Here is a 23,295-nt window from a genome sequence, read left to right as displayed (position 1 = left end):
TCTACTTTACAATGGATGCCCATTATATGCCACATAGCTCCTCTCAGTGGCAAAATAAAAGTGCAAGTTTGTGACTAATACTAAATTTTCAGGCCAGTTGGACTTACTGAGGTAAAAGGTCTCATGGAGAATATTTACACAGTGTTCAGAATTATCTTCTTGTCCCAGTGTTTGCATTAATTTCAGCATTGATTAGCATTCAGTTCAGTTGAGCAGGCAACTCAAACACCAAGATGATGAAATAAAGCCACATGGAAGAAACAACCTTAATTCCTGAAGCCAGTCATGGCATTGTGCTTTGTCAAGTAGCCAGAGAACCATGGATACCATATTGCCAAGAAATTGCACACTCTGTACCATTACACAGAAGTTTTGCCAATGAACAAAACTAACCTGTGGTGAGCTGCAAAATTTTCCTCTCCCTTATCCACAGTATTTGCCATTTTTCTAAATTACAGAAGTGTGGTGGTGTGCAATTAGGATTGGAATATGCAGCAGATATACTCATTATGTCAGAAGAATGGGAACTCTGATTAGAAGTTTTCTCATCAGTTAAAAAATGCATGAGCTTTCAATTTCTCCAGGGCAATTACATTGACTTTCATACAGCTTGACCAAAAGCTTGGCCCTTCAAACAGCAGAAGACATGAGCATATCCTCAAGTGAAGCATGTAAGTTGTCCCATGTCTCTGCCCATGTGTCTGGAATACTCAGATTTTACAAGACAGAGACCAAGTCTTGAAAGCAGGTATGTAAAAAATGTCACTCCATAAATCAGCCATAAATCTGAATGTGGCCATGTATGGTAAAAAATCCCTTCTTACTACCTGATACTGCTGGAATGTTGCAGAGCCAAAACAGACCTTGGATGGAAAAATTAATTCTTTTCTGACTGGGACATCATCAAGTATCAATTAGAAGACAACCCGGGAAATCCCAGCATCTTCAAATTATGCACTAATTTATACTTGTCTGGTCTCTAAGGACAGTCTTAAATTTGCATAGATATCAATGTAGACATAAATTGTGGACTGTGAGTTTGGAAAGGTGTAGGGAAGCATTTTGCTGGCAGCGTCTTTACTGGCAATGATGCATGAAGCAGAAAGAGCCTGGACAGACTTGCAGATTCACAGGCTGGTAGTGGAAAAAATTAACATGGCATAACCAAGAGATGATGATTGAGTCACTCCCCAGCACCATTTGTGGAGGAACGCTTTTCAAAGTAGGGCAGGCATGTAGTTTGTCAGCTAAAATGTGTTTGCACCACAAAGGAGGATTTCTATCTCCATTATAAAGTGTTTTACAGCAGGGCTACCCCTTCTTGCTTGCTGATTACAAATAAATGATACTATTTAAAGCTGCTCAGGCAAACCCCATCTCAAAGCTCCATCTCTAAAATTTGGAATTTACTTGCTCAACTATTTAAACACTGATACTGCAATTCCAGGCAATGTCAGAGTTATTACAGAAACCCCCAAGGAGAACTGGAGATGAGCTTTTAACCCCTGATTGCTGGAATAACTGGGGCTGTCACCATCGTTGGCTACTCCATGCCACAGTGCAGGAAAATCTAAGAGAGCAGGCTCAGGAAAAGCTTTATGAAGTGCGACAAAGTGAAGATCCACAGGGGAGTTCATTTCAAATATAATCAGTTTTGCTTACGAGATCTGGGGTTAGTTACTTGCTAATCTTAGGTATGAGTACATGAACACAAGTGGCATAAACTTTCAAAATAGACTGTGATAGGCCTCCTAATTATTTTTAATTACTTTAGTCAGTTTGATGGTTTTCCCAGCTAAAGAAATGAAAAAAACATAGACAGGGCTCACTGCAACATGCCAGAGTCAGAGCAGGAGCACTACTTGCTCTGGCCTATTTGGGCATCTTGAAATATTGGGAACTGAGAGGGAAGTTCTAAGAGAGCAAAATTAATAAAAAAATCAATTAACAATAATTAATAAGACATCAATAAATAAGAGGTAAGTCAAAACTACACTTGCTTGCATTAGAGTCATTATTGCCTTGTGTAAAGAGAAAAGGGGGGTATGTAAGCATTTACGTATTTCTAATCTTAATCCTCTAAAGATTTAAACCAAATACACAAATTTCAATTTATGAAAAAGGAATTCCCAACACTGGATTAATTTTAATTGTTGCACTGGGTATAAAGATTTATGTAAGCAAAATTCTTTAACCACAATCTCAGCTTCAGTTTCATCACTCTGTGCTCCTGATTTCAATACACCGGATTTTGTGACAGTAGAGACTAACTTTTTTATCCATTAAACATCAGTTCTATGGTTTAAATAACCTCTTTTCAAACACAACTTATCATCAATACCTACCAAAATGACCTTTTCGATGTCTTTGGCTGGACACCAATGAAACATCCCTGTAGAGTCGTATTTTTTCACATTGGCATCCATATTGTCAATCTGCTCGTTGCCAGGAATTAACAAGGGGTCATGCCTGGGGAAAAACAAGTTGAGGACAACATAAATGGAAAATACTATGAATTATGGATGGAAAGATATCCCAAGAGCTGTGTACAAAGAGAGATAAAAAATTAAAAAAATGAAATGTATTTATACTTTGACATGCTTTCAATAAAGACATTTTTAAACAAGACCTGGATATAAACAAAAAGATTAATTTTTAAATTTTGGGTGCCGTTTCAATGACTTTTTATCCTCTTCTATACCAATAAACATTTGATTTTAAATAGGGTTTTCTGACACCATCAGATCCATGTAAGTTGTTTTTTTTTGTTTCCAGTCCTGCCCCTCTGAAATACATATCCAAGTTCCTATAGGCATCTGCAATGAAGTAGAAGGGATAGGAACAGAGCCCCATGCTGACTGAATGGCATAAGTATGGAAAGCCAATTACTTGCTTTTACCACATACAACTTCTGACGTGATGCTCTTCACAGTAAAAGCTTTAACAGGCTGCACTTTAAATATTTTAGCAATTTGCCCAATCATATTTTGCTTTCCCAAACTGAAGCCCTTTAAAGATTCAACAGTATGTCATTTTAGAGCAGACTGACTAACAAATGCCCACATCTGGAATACATGATTTTAATACCAAACAACAATGTCCATTTTCTCTGACAACTCTACCTGTGATAACCTTCTAAGTGTTTCTGCGACAACATTTTAAAGCACAAGGCTTCTCAAAGGAGAAGCAAATGAAAGACATTTTTATGAACTTGCTCTCCAGCTACATAGCTACATCTAAGCACAGACACAAAGAGTTCTTTAATTTATATGCTAAAATCAAACATTAAGCTAAGTACTAAGTGACTCCAACACTCTCACGTGCTGGTGAAGACCCCTAAGTGACTGCATTATACAATAGCATTAGCAGAATAGTATTCACAAGGTACAAGGTAAACTGACCCTAAAATCATAATACTATGATTTAATAGTGCTTTGTCTGGAAAGCTGCAGTCTTTACCTCAGGTTTTTCTCATGAATGCTTGAAATATCTTGCTAAAGAATTGTAACATTTCAAAGAAGAAAGTATTTGCAATGTAAGAATATGCTAAGTACTCTGAGACAGGTATTCAAATTTTAAAGCAGTTTGCCATTTGAAGCCTGTTAAAGAAATGCCCATATTGTTTGACCTCTTAAAATAGGAAAGTTTCCTGCTTTTTAAGCATTTCAGCCAGCATGCTGTGGTGAGACCCCTTCTACTGCATGGACTGCTAAAGCAGCCTTTGAACAGTGTGTGATACAGGTTAATTTACTTTGAACATGGTATGCTAAGTTACCACGCAACCAACGCTTGTATTCCTATGAAAAGTATGATCTCAAATTCAGTCAGGGTGATTAATTAGTGTAATTTCATAGCCACTGATTACGAATCAATTGAAATCAGTGGAAAATTCCCATGCATTTCACTCAGACAGGGTCAACTCTAAAGTAAGTGGCTCAAAAACGTTGAGAAACTATTAATACAATGTTCCATTTAAACCAGAATCTTCTGATGCTTTAAGACAATCAATGCCCTACATGGCAAAGACGTAAGTCAGACTCATCTGGGAAAAAACCCTACTGTGTTTTCAAAGTTTTTAAATTCTCTCAATAGGGGTACAGTTCAGTGATTTCACTGTAACCCACTGACAGCAGAGAAGCCCTAGTGGACTACCTGGAGTCTCTGATTCTACTCCAAGTTGAATAATGACAGGCCTTGAATAAATGTGTTCCCTCTTTTGTAGGACGCAGAGATGAAAAAGCAACGAACCCAAAGGGGTTTGTTGTGGGGCTCAATTGTTGTTTTGTTGGCTTTTTTTTTAATTTCTAGAAAAATATCTAGACTCTGCATTCTCTCCCTCTGTCCATCAGTAAGATGCAGCCATGGTAGTTTTGATTGAGAGCTGACTGAGATGCTGCTCATTGGGCACACCCCACCTGCTCAGAGTTGCAGGTGGTACAATAAGATCTGCAGCCATGAACACACCTCCATTTGAAGGCTGTACTAATGTTCAGACAACATTTAGTGCTGCTCTGTCCCATCTATTTTTTTTTTCTAATGGAATGTGTTAGCTATATGTTTGAAAATAAGAAAGTTTGCCAAAAGATTAAGAATCTTCAGGAGTTTCCACTGAGAAATGTTTTTCTTTCTGTTGTTTCACGGCTAGGGTATTTTCCCCCCAATACTTCAATAAAACATTTCTTCATGAGTTTTTCTAGAGGAGCACTGAAAAGTTCACTTTCCAAAAGCAAAGTTCACCAGTCAAATTACCTTCTTTTCCTTTCAGAAATCAAGAAGATTATAGGAAGGAATTTCCCTGCTATCCTTCATCAGAGGAATTATAATAAATCAGTTTTTTAAAAATGCCACATTCACGTTTTGTAATCAGCGTTTCCTTTCTGTTCTGAAGTTTAAAATTAAATTGATGATTTGAAGCTTTAATACAAGTGAGTATTTAGCAATACTCTAACCTCAGATCCAAAAATGATTCATAAAAATTATACAAATTGAAAGGAATGTTATAACAAAGCAGGTGGTATCAGATATCTGACATCCAATTACGGTCAGCTGCCTTGAGGTTTGAGGCAATTTTTAGAGTGTGAGTGCTTAAAGCCTAGAATAGTTCTTTTGGGCTTTGCATCTTAAGAGAACATTCAAAGTAGCTTCTGCAAAGGTTCATGAGAATATTTCAGGCTTAAACCTAAGTGGGCTGAGGGAAGAACAAAGCATGTGAATAATCAGATATAACTCCCTGTTGAAGTTCTAGGTAACAAGTTGTGATTTTTCTTTTTAAACATTTAGTTGTTTTTTTTTATCAATATATGCATTTATTTGCAGCATCATAAACTGATTAGACTCTGCTTTACTGTTTGGAGTATACCAAGTGGGAACCTTAAAGGAATCAAACAGGATTGGACACACAACATGAAAGCATGCTAAGAGATATTATTGTACTACTTTTACTCCAGGATAATGGACTACTGCCTGAGAAGGACTCTGTGATATGACTTGCCAAATTCTGTTTCACAATATGTAGCGTTATTAAATTTAAATCTTATGGGATATTATTTTAATCTCTCTTTAATTAATGTTCTTTCCTTCTCAGTAAAGTGACCCCTGAAGATGTCTCTGGAAGTTGGAAACTCTTTGCTTCTTGGGTCCAACTTTGTCCTCAGATGTTACTGAGTGTATCAGAAGATACACTGACTTACATATTTAAAAACTGAATTGATCACAACAGTGATAAAACAGTATTACTACTTTGGACATATACATCCTCATTAATCTGATAATCCAAACCTGTTTTGCAAATACTAAAAATTAATTAAGATAGACACACAGAGAGGCCAAAGCTGGCAAATCTGCCTAAGGCATTTGGACACCCTCTTCCCATTAAAATTTATATTACACAAAGCATTACACAAAGTTGTTGCCCTTACAGCCAAATCATGGACTGAATGTTTCTAGAGCCTCTCTGCCTCCTCATCCTTGAAGATGGCTTTGTCAAGCTGTGCTTGAGTCACAGTGGCAGGTTACTGGAGAAATGCTTATATTCATGCTGCAGTCATTATGTTCTCCAGGGCTGCAAAGTCCTCTGATTCAAGAATTCAAGACAAGAAGAAATGCACTTTCTGTCAATTAAACCCCTAGTATTTCTTTTAATCGAGATGTTGGTTTTTATGACTTGCAATGACCAAAGCATTTGGTCCTTCTGGCTAGGAAAAGACATGTAAAGTCTGTATGGAAGGAAAGGAACAAAATTTAAATTTCTCTCATCCATAATGCCAGTTTAAAAATAGCTTCTCTGGTTCTTATGCCAGATATTGCATACGCATGACTTAAAATGAAGAGCAAAATACCATCTTTTCAAGGTTTTGAAGAGCATATAATGCCACTTATGTGCAATTAAACTTGAAAACGATGCTAAATGCCATGCTACAGCTGCAAACCCAAAAAGCCTGCCTGGAAGACAACAGCCTAAAGCAAAACCATAAATCCCACTTACAGCAAACCTACTGCAAGGAAGTCAACATTACATTTTAAAGAGCACTGCTCCCCTAGCACACATTTATAACCCGTGCAAAATCCGAGTTTTTGAGTCTGAAACTTTTGGGTACTGACTGGGGATGGACAGAACTGCAAAGACCATTCAGGATTAAATGGCTGCCTCATTAAATGACTACTGTTAAACATACTCTTGTATTATGTCACCCTTGTCTTAGCTCTCTTGCTATTATTCACATGCAATTGAGAACTACAGCAACATACCCTCCCTGATCTGCAGGGGAACTCAGTGTGCTGAGCACTGTGAACTAGAATACTGTGTGACCAGCAGGGAGGACTCTGGGGTTGTATGAAAATAAACTGTAATCTCTTAGTCTTTACACATCAGTAAGACAATGTCTTGGATAGTTTTTATCCTGTCCTCCAATAAAATCTCCTTCTATAAAGTCAACGCAAAACACACCTGAGAAAAACACTGTTCCTCTTTAACCTGTGCTTGTCAGAGTCTGTATTTGTGCCTTTCTAAGGTAGACATATCTGGATTTTGAGCACAAGATGTTTAGCAGTGCCCTGCACAAGATTCAGGGTCTTTAGAGACACCCTGCCCGTGGTTTAGGAATTCTGAGTTTTCCTACCTGACTTATGGGTTTGTGGGTATGTCTTAGCAAGTGTATGCACACAGACACTTAATTTTAGGAGGAAGAAGTGGGTTTGCTGAAGGTAAGAGAGGAATTGAAGACACACTAAGGAATGTCTCATGCCTTCGAAATTTCTCCTACAACTACCCTAACAAATTGTGGCAATTAACATGCTGTTAGTGTTAGATGTATGCGCCCTGTGCAGGTGCTAATAATTGAAAAAGCATTTAGAGCTTTTACACCCTGGCTGAATATTTCATGATGTGCTGCATGTTTCACTATTTACTCAGTGGGCCTCTGTCACTTCAATCTTCTCTGACTGCTTTGACTGGAGCTATAAAGCTCAACCAAGACAGAGTGACGGCTTGTCACAGGAAAACTCCACTGACTCCAGCAGCTCGCTGGGACTAGCTATGAAGGTTGTCACGACAGTCTGATGGAATTCAGCAAATGTTTTGTGACTAATACACCCAACATTTGTCGGCTACCATTAGCCATTCCCCGTGACCCTGCAGCCTGTGTGGATGGCATTAAGTTGTAATGAGAATTTGTTGCCTCTGTGTGTTACACTAATGACGCTCTCTCACTGATCTTTCCTTTCGCAGGTTAATCAGAAATGAAATTTTTAAGGATTCAGTGCCTGGATGCACCTGGATGCAGGTTTTAGAGAAGAAAACCCAACTAAAGAGGGAAGAACTCCTCTCCCCGAGCAGCAGGAAAAATTACATGTGGTCAGTGACCATAAACCCCACTCCTTGTCTCCCTGCACCTCTGGGGGGAGGAGGTAAAACTGGGAAGAAGGAAGATGTGAGGGGAAGATGTTTTAAGGTCTGTTTATACTTGTCATTATCCTGCTCTGATTTCTTAGCAATAAATTTAATTAATACCTGTAATGAAAGTCTGTTTTGTGAGTGATCTCTGTCATTATATCAACCCATGAACCCTTTGTTGTATTTTCTCTCTCCTGTCCAGCTGTGGAGGGAGGTAAGAGAGCAGCTTTTGAGGGTTTCTGGCATCAGCCATCAACCCACTACAGTCTTTTTGAAGCCTGGGTACCATTCTACTGATCAAGAAGTCAGTCCTTCAACTCAGCAAAGAAATGGAAAGGAGACAAATTAAACAGCAAACCAAAGCTACCAGTCCCTGGTCTACCAATGGTAGCAAGTCAGGAGGCTAATCAGATACTACCATCTATCATTTAAATAATTTAAGTCTATATTAAAAACTGGTGTAAGGCAACATGGTAATCACTGAATTACTCTTGTTGTTCATGTTGGTTGTAGTGAACTCGTAAAGCAGAATCAAAAAGTGAATTGTGCTAATATATACCTGCTGGGTTGCAGCTTGGTTATCATTTCATATTAGCACTGTATAAAATCTGGATATAAATTTGAGAGTACAAATGGAAATGGAAACCTCCAAGGCTGAGGGACATAATTATATACCATTATTATGGTTAATCAGTGGGTTTTCACCTTTTCAAACCTTACCTTCATGTCTTTAATATATATTGGTTCAAGAGAGTAATGGAAAATTATCAGAGTCAACTTATTTTACCAGTTTCAGCTTGAGGAAATGCTTCCCTAGATCTGCCATCACTTTTTATTTTGCTTGTTTCTATGAGAAAGCTCACAGTTTCAGTTCATGGAAGGGCAGCGCTACAATGGCAGAGGCAATGCAAATTCATGCTGAGTGGCACTAGCAGAAATGTGTATGTACATTTAAGTGTATGTGGCTTAGTGGGTGGATGAGAAGATAAATGTGCACAGCCATTGTTCATATACTTAAAATATTATATACAACTTCAGGAAAAAAGACAGGAGGTTTCCTCCTCAGCTTCAGATAAATAATCTCATTAGGCTTCTGGAAACGTATGCCAAAGAGCTCACTTTTTTTCTGTGTCACTTAGCTGGGTCTTGACAGTTTCTGAGCAAGTTTTATTGTCTGGTTGGGAATTATTTTAGATCCCCGATCAAAAAAAATCCCCAGGCTTACGAAATTCTCCTTGGCAACACACTGAAAACCCAGTGTCCTCTGATGCCTCTGATTCTTATGTGATCAGGGACACTAATGATAATGACCCTTTGCTGAGTATGCTACTTGTCTAGAGGCCTATGTCAACTACACCACTACATCCAGAGTGGACAGGGACAAACTATTTGTTTGCTCTTCAGGCCCCTTGGGCCCTGTCATATGCTATTTGTTCTTGCATTAAGAGGTAGTTTGACTCAGCTGGGCTGACATTTCCTTCAAGTCAGTGTATTCCACTCATGCAGTAGCAGCTACCAAAGCATTAAGTATAGACTTGAGGCTCAGCAACAATCATTTAAGTGCCTTTTTTGATTCATATCCAGGGCTTTTCACATTTTTACTGGTCATTCTGAATCCAAAATGACACATTTTTTTAAAAAACTAGCTTTGCTATTTGATATTCAGGCGACACAGCCTCCTCATAGTTAACAGAGCTGCTCATCAATAACACGCATCAGAACCTGCAACTGAGATGATGAACAGGGACTGATACTGCTGTATGATATATCAGAGGCATTGATCAGTTCTACTTTTCTTCTCCATCTCATGAAGGACACCTGATATGTGATTACTCTCCCAGTCACAGTCTTCCTTCCTTTTCCTTCCATTTCCTATTTAAGTTTTACTTTTTACTGCAATAGGATTGTCCTTGTGTTCACATCTTAACAGGAGGAGTATCTATTTTTTCCTGTGGGAGTTTCAGTTATTTAAAAAAAGCATCCATGCTCTTGTGGGTTTAATGGGGCTGACTTTTGCTGATGTAAAATAGGTAAAAACAGTACCAACAATGCTGAGTATTTTTCTGGTTAATTTGCATTTGTAGGTATTGTTGGAATTTGAAAGATTTGTTTCTGATTGATTAGACTCTTCTAGTACTGTATCAGTGATTCTGCTCATGCCATTTGATGTGATGCAGCATTCAGTCAGACCAGTGACTTCCCAAATGGGAGCCTAGACCATCTGAGATGTACACAAAGAGCATTTGTATGTCAGTTGTCTCTTTATATTAGTTAGTAATTTCTTGTAACGTAGAGTAATCAAAAAGATGTCATTAAAAAGATATCTCCAATGTATCTATCAGGATCATATTCGGTAATGCAGATTTCTATTTATGTGTTAGCAAATCTCAAAAATTCCCTCTCTCTAACCAGGTGAGACAACTTGTGTTGAGGTCCCAGGGAATTCGTATGATGCCATTTCCATCCTCTGTTCTAGTCCAGCAATACAAGAAGTCATGAAGTTTTGTCTCATAGCATAATACCCTCTTCCCTGATGCCTCCACCACTGTGGGACTCCAAAACCTACACAGCATTTCCAACATTATCTTAACTGTAGGGCTGCTCAGAATGATTCAAAAGTCACAGTTTGGATTTTAATTTTTGAATGAGTTTTTCACATTTTTGTTGTTTTTATACTTCCAGATTTCTTGTCTTCCAGGCTCCTTCTAGATCCTCTGGATCTAAAACTGCAGCTGAGAAAAAAATTTGCAAAGTAGCCAGCTATTTCTGGGCAGGTGGGACAGGGGCAAAGCTGACTTGAAAAGGGAGCTTTTAAAGTAAATTTAGGGAAAAAAAATCCCAAGATAAATATCAGCTACAGACATGACAGTGCTTTAGCTGATTTACCTCTTGGGTACTTCTAGCTGACATACACTAAAGATTTCTGGGCAGGAAAGCAAGTACCTGTCACTTTCTGTAATTTACAAAGATAAGAAATAGCAGATAATACAGGCCACCTTTGTTTCAGAGAGGAGAAAAGAGTTTGACCATTACAAATAAAGCTTAACAGAGCTCTCTTCTGATTCAATCCACTTTGTCTTTTTAGCACCTTGGACCAAAGTTAAGTCAGTGTAGATGAAGAGTAAAAGGAAGAGATGGTTGGGTCTGGGGAGAAGCTGAGGGTGCGAACACTGGGCTGGAGAATAAATTTAGCAGCAACAGAGAAAAGGAAGAAAACAATGTCTGGATTTGGAAGCCTGGCAAGTTCTCCACTCACTGCTCAACCTGTGTTTAGCAATTCTGATGTGCTACTGAGCAGACAGCTCAGGCTCAGGACGACTACTCTCCCTCAGTCCCTCTTCAGCAGGCAATGAAAGCAGGCTGTACTTTGAAAATCTTCCCCCATCATGCAAACTGACACAGGCATGCTTTTCAAAAACCCACAGCCAATCTGTTGATCATTACTTATTTACAAAGGCCTTCGGGCAGAAAGTCCTGTAAAAACCATACTTGATACGGTATACACTAGCTTTTTCTGCTTGTGGAAAAAAGTACCCCTAAGGCTACCTCAAACCATCACTTTCTATTGCACATAAAATGTACCATGTAACACTAAAGTATTTAATATATATGGTATAATATATCTACAGGAAAGGCATTTGTGTAGAAGTATGTTACCCTGTATTTGGTAATTTGATGTTTTGCTGAAGGCTATGACTTGAAAAAGCCTGCACCTAGTACAGAGGACCTGTCATCTCAGTACCCAAGAGCCAATAGAATAAAGAAGTACCCTTAAGCAGCAAAACTTTGACACAGCTTTGAAGCATATGAAAACAGTATAACTCCCTAGAATTATTATTACTCAAGATCAAAGAAATGAGGCATACTTTACATAGCAAACAGGGACAGTGTGTTCAGCTCCAAATGTTTCAGCTCTTTCTCTCTCTCTCTCTCTCCTTCTCTTTCTTTTTACTTTTGCTTCCCTAAAATTAGAATCTTGGAGAAGGTGAGTGGGGGAAATCTCCATGTTTATATTTTAAGCAGTTAAAACAATTAGCACCAGATAAGAGGACTGTCCAAAGGTAAGTAAATTGAAAACGATGCTAGCATGACAACTGGCACTATAAAAATGAGAAGTTTGTCAGTATGCTCATTTTATTTTTCCTCATAAACTGTAAACAAGCATGTAAATCAGTGTCATATGGGCAAGGCTGAGCTAACAGGAAGGCAGAGAACTTTTAATGATACATTTAACAGAAATAGATGGTCAATAAGAAAAAAAAAAGCCACAGCTGGGTGCATTTTCCCTCCGTGAATCAATCTCACTTTTGGTTCTGTAGTCTAAACAGAGATGAAGACGATTTGTGGAAGTTATGTCCTTGAATATGCCCTATATTGCAGAGACAATAAACAAATATGGATGCTTCTGTAACTGCCCAAAGAAAATTCCAGCCTAGTGACTGAAATACAAAGAGAAATATCACCTACTTGTATCCAGAATCGTTACAGGAACAAAATCATTGTCAATAATAAAAATCATGAGAGATTTTATTTATGGAAAGAACTATGTATTTGTATCAATTTTTTTTCACTTAACCTCTGTGATCAGGTACAGTTATACACACATAAATCTCGAATTGCACGAATGTGTCTGTTTATATATGTAAATAAGTTTACGTTTTTCTCTCTGTGTGTGTACACATACATACACATGGAGTGGAAAATCTCTGCTACGGTATTTATGGATACAATTATGGAGTGAGGGTCTAGCCTGGCAACATAGGATATGCAAAAAGAGAGTAGGAACAGCCTCCTTGAAAACTCCCATCTACTATGGGATCACATTTTGACTGACTTGAGCAGGTAAAAGGCAAAGCACACTGAGATGGAATGCAAATGACATAATATTTTAAGAGATTACAATTTCCTGTTGCAGTTCTAGTTTTAACAAATCTCTTAGAGGTAATTTGTCCTATGAAAGGAAACTACATAGTTATACAAAGGAGTACTTTTGTAAAATAACATACACATAGCAACAGGGGAAAATATCACTAACAAGATGCTGTTTTCATCACCCACTTTTAGAGTATATACTACCCTCTTAAAAATCCCTGTATTTCATAATTAATGTGCTTTTAGCTTGACTAAAACTGCGTTAGTTTTGAACTTTGCTTTGGCAAGTACATATATTATTAGACTTTTTCATCAGTCTAAATCAATTAACAGAAATTTGATTTCAATCGACAGGATAAAAGGAAGGTAATATTCAGGTTCATTTTTGATTGTGATGATACATCTCACATATGGCCTTAAGTACAGAAAACAGTACTCAGAGGGAATCCAACAAAAAGAGAATTGCCTGAGGCAAACTAACCACATGAGTTCCCCTGATTGGTTAGTGCTATCATTAGTGCCACTGCTGTTTAAGAACTACACATGGACAGGACAGGGTGACAGCTAAGACTTTAAAGCCTATGTATTTTTCAAACAGCTTTTCAAACTGTTTTTCATGACAGAATTTTTTTCAGCTCTATCATTAACTGCTGACAAGCTGACAGAATAAATACTTCAGCCTTTCAGAAACCATCTAACAATCTTTTTTTTTTTTTTTCACCCCCTCCCCTTATTTTTGATGTGGGGGGAGGAGAGGAGGAAGGAAGGAAGAAAGAAAGGAGATGAAGATATGAGTTTCTTACAGTCTTACCTCATCAGTTTGGGTGAGGAGTTGGGTGAATTTCTCATGCCTCCATTTCGCTGCTTTTTTTTGGGTGAGAGCGTTGACGGCTGCTCATCTTCAACTGGAAATATAAGGAACTCATGAGATTAAGAACTGCTCTGAGTGCAATATGAAATACAAGTGAAGTAGCAAAGAACACACACTCTATGTCCATTCACGCACTGATACTTCATCCCAACAGTAATAAAAATCAAATACATGTTAGTTGAAGAGATTTGTTTGAAGGAGAAGCAGAAAAGAATACCAGGGTTTTGAACATAGGCGTTCAAATTGGTTTCAGACTTCAAAAACAAAGGCGGGGGGAACCACATTCGGGTTATTCTTAGAGTTATTATCAGTTAATCTGCGCTACAGAAAAATAGAATTAGTGCTCTGCTGTATTCCCAGACAGATAAAGTACTATTTGCAATATCAACATAACAGCTGCCAGCCTGCTTTTGCTAATGAACTAGACACCAGTTGGTTTCTCGCTCCTCACATGCCAAACAACAGAGTCTTCATGAAGAGATGTAAAATATTCAATGCCTTGATGTTCAATGATTCAGTTAGTCGGGAATGTGAATGCAGCCTGCCATTGTGCACAGATCTCCAGCACAAGTCAGACCTCATCTCCCTGCTCTCCTCACAGAACGGAGTTTTAACAGGAGTGAACAGAATGAGGTTGAATGGAAGTGGGGAGACAATACCTGTATAACAGAGGATGCATGTGTTATGCAATCTTTTAATGAGGATGAGGTGCATTTTCAGGGACAGATCAATTTGCAGATATAAAATCACTTACAGTTTTGCCAGTCATAAACTACCCTTGGATAACTTATGTCACAATTTGTATTGCTTAAACAGGTGCAGCTTCCTAAGAACTCATCTATAAGAATTAACAATCTTTACGGCTTTGAGATTGTAACTGCACTTGATAATCTGTATGTAACCTTTACATGTGCTATCAAAGGGGATAAACTCATGCCTGCCTTCTCAGGTTCATGCTAATGCTAATTTATTCTGATATAAAGAAGAAAAAATAAACTTTTTTCCCATCCTACTGTTAACCGAAAAATTAATTAGAAGATAATATAGCTGATGCCTAGGAAGCTTTTACTTTAAAGCCAAAAGGAAAGACATTAGTATAGTAGTAATAATAGCTGCTATATTTAAAGAGCTTAGTACACATTAGAAGTGCACAAGCAGCGGTTGAGAAAAAAAATACTACTTGCAACAAGATACAAAGGAAAAACAACAAAACTGGGATATATGTCACCTGCCTCAGACTTATCTGTGAAGAAATGAAGCAATAACCTTTTGCTATAACCCTCTTCTGACACTATTTTATTACTGACTGCATGCCAGCCTGCCATGTCTGTCTGTTTGTCCAAGCCTGCTATGGAACTTCATTTTGCCTTGGTCAAGACTAAAGGGCTGGGCCCTGAAAAGACAGATTTTGCTCTCTTTTTAGATGACCTGGCATCACCTAGCACAAAGGGAGTCACAACCAAAGAAAGCACTGCAAAGAAAAAAAAAAAAAACAAACAAACAAACAAAAAAAAAAAAAAAAAACCCCAAACAAAAGCAACTTAACAAAGCTAATCCCAAAATAAATGTGCCAAAGAGTAGTGTAAAAGATCATATTTAGATCAGAACAATGACTGTCTAATAATGATTTATTCACTAAGTTTCTTCTCTTCTTGGGCAGCATCCCTAACGATAAAGGAATTTTCTTCTCATTTGACTTTGTTCTTTTTCCAAATCAAAGTCCTATAGTGTAAATGCTCATTGATGGTTAGTCAGATGCCATTCTTTGGCTGAGAGATAAATAAGCCCACAGAAAATTCTGAAAAATACACAATTTGAAATTTTCTTTCTGTGACAGTTTGCATGTACTAAACTAGATCACTTCAGTACTCAGCTATGTGTACCATGAAGTGAACATGCACAGAAATGTTTTGTTGGTAATATCTTTGCAGTTCGGATTGCAAAAAAGTGCAAGTCTTTGCACTTTTCAGAGCACCCTCTTCAAATTGTTCTCTTGAAAATAACCAAGTCTTGTTTTAAACTTCTCTATCAAAAAGTTACTTGCATGCTATACACAGACAATAGGTTTCAAGATATCCACTGTGCTCTCTTGTTCTTTATTGGATATAAATATTCAGTTCCAGTACTTAAAAGATCAAATGAACAAGAACCATGCAAAATCTTTCCTCCAGAAACAAATTATCTATTTTGCTCTCTTGGGAGAAAAAGTACTAAATTTCACTCCAGCTGTTACCATGGGGTTACAGAATGTTTGTCCAGAGATGCAGCATGGCACCACAAGTGTAGTGTTATACAATTTTAGCAGTCCAAGGAAAATACATGGCCATCAGGACCATGGGCAAAAATCTTACACTAACACAAGTCAACTGTACATAATATTATTTCTCTGAACGAGAAAAAACAATATTAAAAAGTAGTATTTCTCCAAGTTTTCAGCTAGCTAATAAAACTCTTGTCTGATCCTTTCAAATTCTGAAAGTTAATACAATAAGGATCATTTTGTATGGTCCAACACTTGTGTTCTCCACTGCTGCCAAGTGCTGCTAACCTGCTGCCCAATTAAAATCAAAGTCTTACTAGTAATCATTCAGAATAACAACTTCTACAAGTAACTTTCTAGTCTGCACTTATTATTGGTACTGCATTTGCAATAAATAAGCTTCCTTTTTTGTGCTTGTCATATTCAAACTATGCTACTGTCACTGGTTGCCTGGAAAGTCCAAGGTGGAAGTGGCTCACTAGTTAATACCTGTTAGCAAAGCCTTCTGAGGGATCTCAGTGTGTTGCTTAACCAAGAAAGCCAATTATTCTCATTGTAGCCATGAAAGGAGATGTATATTAATCATATGACAGAAAATCAAGTTTTATTTTCATTGAAATCTTTGCAGTTTAGCAACACAGTTCTGTAAGAATGGGGGAAGGGAACACATGAAGTTGAAATATGTGGATAGTATCTAATGGACACTATTACCTATGGCTTGGTTCCCAAAAATGTCGCAGTGATAACTCACAAGTGGTTTCTTTGTAGTAATAGGATATAAAACATATTTATTTATTGCCCTTCAGGTACTCCTGTCAATTTCCTGCCTATTTAGAGAAGTGGATCTAGCAAAAATTTTAGTAAGGTTATTAAATATTTTACTTTCACGGTTTCTGTGTCTGCATTAATTTAAAAGGGAGTCTTAAATTCACTTTTCTTATGAAAGACAAACATGTTTGAATAATGGGGCTGTGATATATGACAACTCAATTCTGATATTGTATATTTGCTTTTGTTAATGAGTCCCCACTTTTTATGTCTCTATACTACAAGATTTGTATCAACTACAGCCATATTATGTTACGCAGACTTTTTTTTACCACTCTCATGAAAACTGGAAATAAGTTCAAGAATTGGACACAGAGTTTTATAGATTTGGAACTCAATTCAGCCTCTGAGTTCTAATAACATTCAAGAGCTTCTTTGCACATCCCTAAGTATAACACTTATAGTACTGCTGTAACAACCCAGAGCTCACTTGTCTAATAACAGTTTTGCAGTTCAGGAAGACTCAATGCTAAAAAAATGTCAGGCGAGTCTAATGAGGCTTCAGATACTCAGTTTTATGCTGGAGTTTAATTTAAAGTTACACTGATGCTTTAACATGTTTGCTTATTCTTGAGTAAAGAGTGTTCATTATTTCAATGACATAACCTCCAGACAATGTTCCATGAATTGGTTTAAGATGTGCTGGTAATTTTAACAGCCTTAATGTGGAGTTGAACATCTGTAACAACATATTACTTGACTTTTATCCTCATTTCATTTTAAAAGCAAAACAAAGGGAAAGTCTTTCAAACCAGTGGACAAGTTCATAACTTTTTTCTTTGTTATTTTCTAACTATTTTTAAAACAGCACTGTCTCCTTGACTGCCTCTCCCAGGTCACTAGCTGAACTAGTTTATGGATACTTTTTTAGACACCAAAAAGAGGTAAAATTTGAAATAACATCTATGTTACTGAACATCACATGAACTGTGATAGCTGGTGAGTTCATTCTGCCTAGCATGTAAGTGCTTCAAAGCAATTAAATCCTTTGAAAGGTAAAGCACAAACCACCCAGGAACATTAGTGGACTAGCTATCTCGATTAACTTATTAATCACCACATCTGGAGAAACTCACATCTGTAAGCACTTAACAGAGCATTAGTAATGTCACAGTCACATTGAAAACAAGACTGCAAAACCATGCACAAACCATTCTGTATTGCCTTATGCATCCAACTACTGGGCTACCTACGGAGATCTTGGTTCAACCCAGGCTTTTGGGAATGGTAGCTGTATTTTACAGGCAGGCTGAGTGCCCTTTGCAATCTACAGTAGGTAGATTTTCCTTGTTCCACAGAACTCAGTAAGTTAAGGTGCAGCAGCGAGGGGTTGTTGGGTAGGAAGAGGCTCCCTTTACGGTTATTAACAAGTGGAACAGGTTCCGGGATTCCTTCAGTGGACTTGGCATCAATCAATGCATTAGTAGTTGCATTCTTGAATTGATATGAACATTTTGGGTAACTTGATCTAGCTGCATTCTTTACTTCTAAATAATAAGAAAAAATTTAAATTAATTTCTTTGTATTAAAAATTATTTCAAACCACAGGCATGAATCTATTTTGATATTATGTGGAAATACAGACATTAAAGCTTAAGGTATCAGTTCCAACAGCAGAAATAAAGGTTTATACCTGCAGCTGTCTTATGTTGTTGTGTTTTTTTCCCCCCTCTAAAATGACTCTTTATAAAAGAATACTTATAAAAGGATTATTCAACAATATTATCAGCTTTAAGCAATAATCCCATCCTAGGGTAAGTATGTCTGAGGTAATACTTATTCCCCCATGTTGATAAGGGCTTTGAGATTTACTATCTGTGGAGAATGTTTATTTCTTTGAAACTACTGAAAATGACAGGGGAGGTAAAGCAATCTGCTGCTATTAAAATAAATAAGGAATCATAGAAAACATAAGGTCACCACTTCAAAATTGTGCAAGCATACTTATGGAATTAAACTGATTTTAAGGGACCCACATAAAAGTTGTTGAGTATTCAACCATGCCGCATACTGTATATTTCAGGAGGTCATACACAGTACCTCTGAAAAGAAAGTTAAGAAATTCAATTTTCTAAATATGGATTTAGCTTAAAACTGTGATTTTTTGTCTCCCATTGATATTATATCAAGGCTATTTAAACACTACCCTCTCCCAATAATACCTCTAACAAATGGCACCCTTAGTAAAAACCAACAAAAAAATGTTTTTTCTGGTAAAAATACACAATAAAGATCTTGTCCTAATGCTTGTTTCATTTTGAATGAGTAAGTACAGTATAGAGAAGAAGGTACATGATTGAGCCACTAAGACCGTATATTTGGTTATGTTTAATGAAGTAAGAAGTTTAGGTAGGGAGTAGCTGGTGGACTGATAAACTTGCAGCATTATTCACATATGTTTCAATTGCCTTAAAGATTCAATGGAGAACATTGAGCAGTGAATAGAGGCAAAGAATTTAAGGAGGTCAGCATGTTTTTGGGGATCTTTGTTTAGTTTACCACTAGCTAGAAACACCATCTGGTAACAGGAAAGAGAAGAAAACAGCATTCCCATGCTTGCCATTTTTCTTCAAGCACAAAATCTGTCTCTCTCATGGAAAAGGTAAGTGTATAGGAATTACAAGAGTCATTTGAAGGTTTTTAGCAAGGTTGAACTGGTTGGTGACAAAGCACCCATTCCAATTCAGTGACCTTTTGATGGCTTGCTACTATTCTGACTGAGTTAGATAGAAAAATTAGTGAGAAAATAACTAAAGTCTTATTTACAATGTTATTCTGATTTTTACTAATAGAACTAACATTGGAAATATTATAATAATAGTAATAATAATAATAATAATAATGCATACTCACCAGAGTTCACATATATTTTAAATGATCAGAGGAGAACATATATCCTTGATTAGCAATATTGCCACAAAAATAAAATAAAATGTATAAAATACTGAATAAACTACTTGAAATTTATCAATTTTACCTCAGAGTTACTGGTTTTTTTATCAAATTTTGTATTTCTACTTTTGATATTCCTCCAAGTGAAACAATTTTCAGATGATAAAATAAATCAGCAGATATCTATCTCCCTGCACATGTCACTGGTCAAGCATGTATTTGAAGGCCTTGATATGCATCAACTTAGTTCTATTTTTAAAGCACAGATAGTAATACTGGAAATAATCTTTAAAAATCCATATCCTGTATCAAAGTAGCTTCACATGCCATGGAAGAAGACCAGAATCTATTAAGTTTATCAACTCTCCAATCAAGTTGTTTAAGAAACACCATAATCTTTTTACAGTCTCTTCTGGAGTTCAATAAGTGATGGTTTCAGATACCAGACCTGACTGCTAAGCAACAACCTTCCATAGCAGTGCATGTTTTATGGCTTATTCCATGCAGACAAACTCAAGCTTTCCCAAGATTTTGTGCTTGCAGTGGCACAGCATGGGTCAGAACAAAAATAACTTGTCTTTTGGTATGGCTTCATATCTGGAGTTTGGCACCATATTTAATAGCACCCCATGATTGGTCAGCAGGAAGGCAGACTGAGCTGCTTAAAACCTAAGTTAGTCTCCCTTACTTCCAACTGTGGACAGGTACTATTACTGAGCATGGGCATAACAAGTCGCCAATTTCTCTTGGTCAAATTATTCTAGATTTAGAAGTTCTAACTACTGGTTTCATGACTATGACTTCTAGTTTCCTCCCTCTGACAAGAGCTCAGATCAAAGTGGAAGAAGTCCCACAGCGGATCAGTGATGAAATTCTTTGTACACAGAACAATTCTCTTTCTTACTCCAACAGTTTATGGCCCATGTCTTTCTACTCAATCTTCAAAAGCAAGGATTACAGAATAACATCTGAATGACCTGTCTTTGGTAGAGGTAATAATCTCTTTCTCCATTCCTCTTAAAAGTACATTTTTTTTAATTTTTTTTATTTTTTTTACCACAGAAGAGTAGCGCTGGTTACTCTTAGTGTAAATAACCTGTCAAGCTGTGGATACACATACACTTGGGGCTGTAAGGATACACCCTAAACTACATGAACAAGCAGGGAGCTTTTGGATTAAGCAGTACAGTACAATTGGATGAGAAACATCAGATACAGACTACAGTGTGCAGAACCTAAACCACTTATGGAGCATCCCCCTGTTCAGCAATGACAGTTGATTTTTATTAATAATTTCTTTAAAATCTGATCGGGTTCTTGCACTATTATGTGGGCTGATTTCCATAGAAAACATATTTGGGAAACAAAGATTGCTGTTAATTACATGGAACTAAATACATCCTTACATATTGTCACTGCCTCACTAGGTTTGGCAATCAAACTGTCTGTATTGGGGTAATTTGTTGTACCACTGTGCAACATCAAATCCACCAGGGTTTTCTTCCAAGTATGGGATGAGTTTAGCAACACCAAGTCTACTAAAACAGGACTATTTTTCTAGCCACAGGTAGATTAATTTCTTTTTATGTAGTATGACATATGACCTTATTTCCAATGCAAATGGTCACAGGCCTGCATTGTTTTTGCTGCCAAAGTTCCTTAGAACTGTTCAGTACATTGTCATGTATCCATAAGGCATTATTATTACCTGAGAATATTTTGAGAGCCATTTTGAGAGCAAATTATAAACTACTTTTTGAGAATGGCAAACAGTAAGGAACAGGAAAAAAGTAGAGTAAGGGTAAGAAATTCCATTTTCTGTAGTATTTTCTAATTGCACCCTGGGTGAACACTACCTACATTTAATAAATGCAGTACAGAATTTGCCCAAGAAGCCTGTCACCATTAGAGAGATAAAAAAATTATGTATAAAATGTGATATATTAATGTGATTGTAAAGGTATTTTGAAGTTGGATATACTCCTATTCCTTACCCCCACCCTCAGGACCTCCCTTTCAAGCTCAATGAATACATACTTGCCTACAGACTGCGTTAGGGAATCATGCCTGTTTCTATTTCTATACATTTTATTTATTATAATGAAGATAATTTGAATTGCAATCTGCAACTCCCTGAACATTTTTAAAACAACAAATGTAGTTAAACTAATGCCTGTGGCAATCTCTATTTATTCCTTGTGAGCATACACTTGCCATAACTTAAAACTGGGCTGAGCTTTAATTTAAATGTAACAAGGCAGAATACCAGTACAGTGCTTTCAACAAAATGGCTGAAACTGGCTTCAGCATGATTTGCCTGGAAGGGAAGATGAAAATGTGTTTTAAAGGAGAAAAAAATATCCTGACCAAAACCAGACATTCTAAACAACCACCACCGATACCCAGTGCTCTTTTCCTCCCCCATCTCTATCAGCTGCTAGGCTTTCAGCACTGTTTTTCGCCAGACACTAGCACAGTGTTTTCCTTCATAGTCAGCCATCAGCCAGAGCTGTCAACTTGCAGATACTTCATTTTTGTTTCAGTCTAATTCATACTGCACCCCCTTAATCTCTGTGGTGAGTAATGCCATGTCACTGTGAAGATATGTCAGATCCAGCACTAGAAATACAGAGAGCGTTTCTAACAGTTAAACTATCTTGGTTTGAAGAAATATTTTATTTCTTCCCCCAACTTAACTGATGTCTCTCTCCTGAACATCTTCTGAGCTGACCTCCAAAGGAGCAGTCACCATTCTGCAATCTGGCTCAGATTTCATGGGTTGTGGGGGGTGAACACAAGCTGCAGCCCTCTTTTACTAAATGCAAATAATCAATATGTTTATTGAGCTTTTGGCTACCAGAGATCTTTTGATGGGAGTGACAGTGAGCATGACTCGCCTCATTCAATGACAAGCTTGTTTAGACTTTTTGCTACCTACCACTTTGTGAATCAGGCAACTGAAAATACCCACAGCAATTCCTCCAAACTGTCAGCTATTGCTGTGATTCCACCCAGCACCCCCTGTACAAGACAACAGATTAACCATTAGGCTAGATATGTTGAAAATATACAGCTTCAACCTTTCCCCAGCTAGCTCAGAGCGATGTATAGATGATTATTTCAACCGTCAGCTGCCGCATAGACTTAAACCCCTGCACAATAACTCCTGGATTCATCTGCCCCTTGTCAAACTTGCACAGCTTTAGTTTGAGCATACATAGTGTGGCAGTTTCACTGCGGATCTAGAATAATCCAGACGGCTGCTGTCTCTTTGTTAACAGGAAGCTAAACTGATGAGTTTGTAATGCATTTCTTATCAAAGGTAGCTTCAAAAAAGAAAATGTGCCAAATCAGTTGGGGTTGGAATTTAGCATAGTATTGAAATGTGATTTAATCAAAACATTTGTTATTTGTTGGGAGAAAACACCACCCCATATTATTCATCATCTAAAAAATCATTTTATGCCAATGAACTATTTATTTTACAAATTTACTTGATTTTTTTGGTGGTAACAGATGTAATGAAATCATTGACTAGAAACTACAATATAATGGTGCTTGATGAGATACAAGAATGTTAATTTTAGAATCTGTGGAGCAGCGTTCATTTGGTGTCATGAATGGTAATTCAAATGAAACAGGATTGCTGCTTTTGTTTCTATGTGCATTACAAGCTCAGGG

The 23,295-nt window shown here is 37.2% G+C and overlaps 1 protein-coding gene across 6 annotated transcripts in view; it reads right to left on the bottom strand.

Moving 5' to 3' along the window:
* KCNMA1 (potassium calcium-activated channel subfamily M alpha 1) overlaps positions 1 to 23,295 on the bottom strand; it is a 412,932-nt gene that overhangs the window by 47,841 nt on the left and 341,796 nt on the right. For 5 of the 6 annotated variants that reach the window (XM_083866060.1, XM_083866061.1, XM_083866062.1 and 2 more), the window contains 2 exons: positions 13,575 to 13,668; positions 2,346 to 2,469 (listed from right to left, as the gene is read on the bottom strand). In XM_083866060.1, coding sequence (XP_083722186.1) covers positions 2,346 to 2,469; positions 13,575 to 13,668 — 218 coding nt within the window. Of the gene's footprint in view, positions 1 to 2,345; positions 2,470 to 13,574; positions 13,669 to 17,915; positions 18,210 to 23,295 lie in introns of all 6 variants that reach the window. The other variant, XM_083866064.1, reaches the window with a different exon arrangement.

Source organism: Zosterops lateralis (genome assembly GCF_965231275.1).
Source record: "Zosterops lateralis genome assembly, chromosome: 8".
Lineage (NCBI taxonomy): Eukaryota > Metazoa > Chordata > Aves > Passeriformes > Zosteropidae > Zosterops > Zosterops lateralis.
This window is presented reverse-complemented; position numbering and strand designations above follow the sequence as displayed.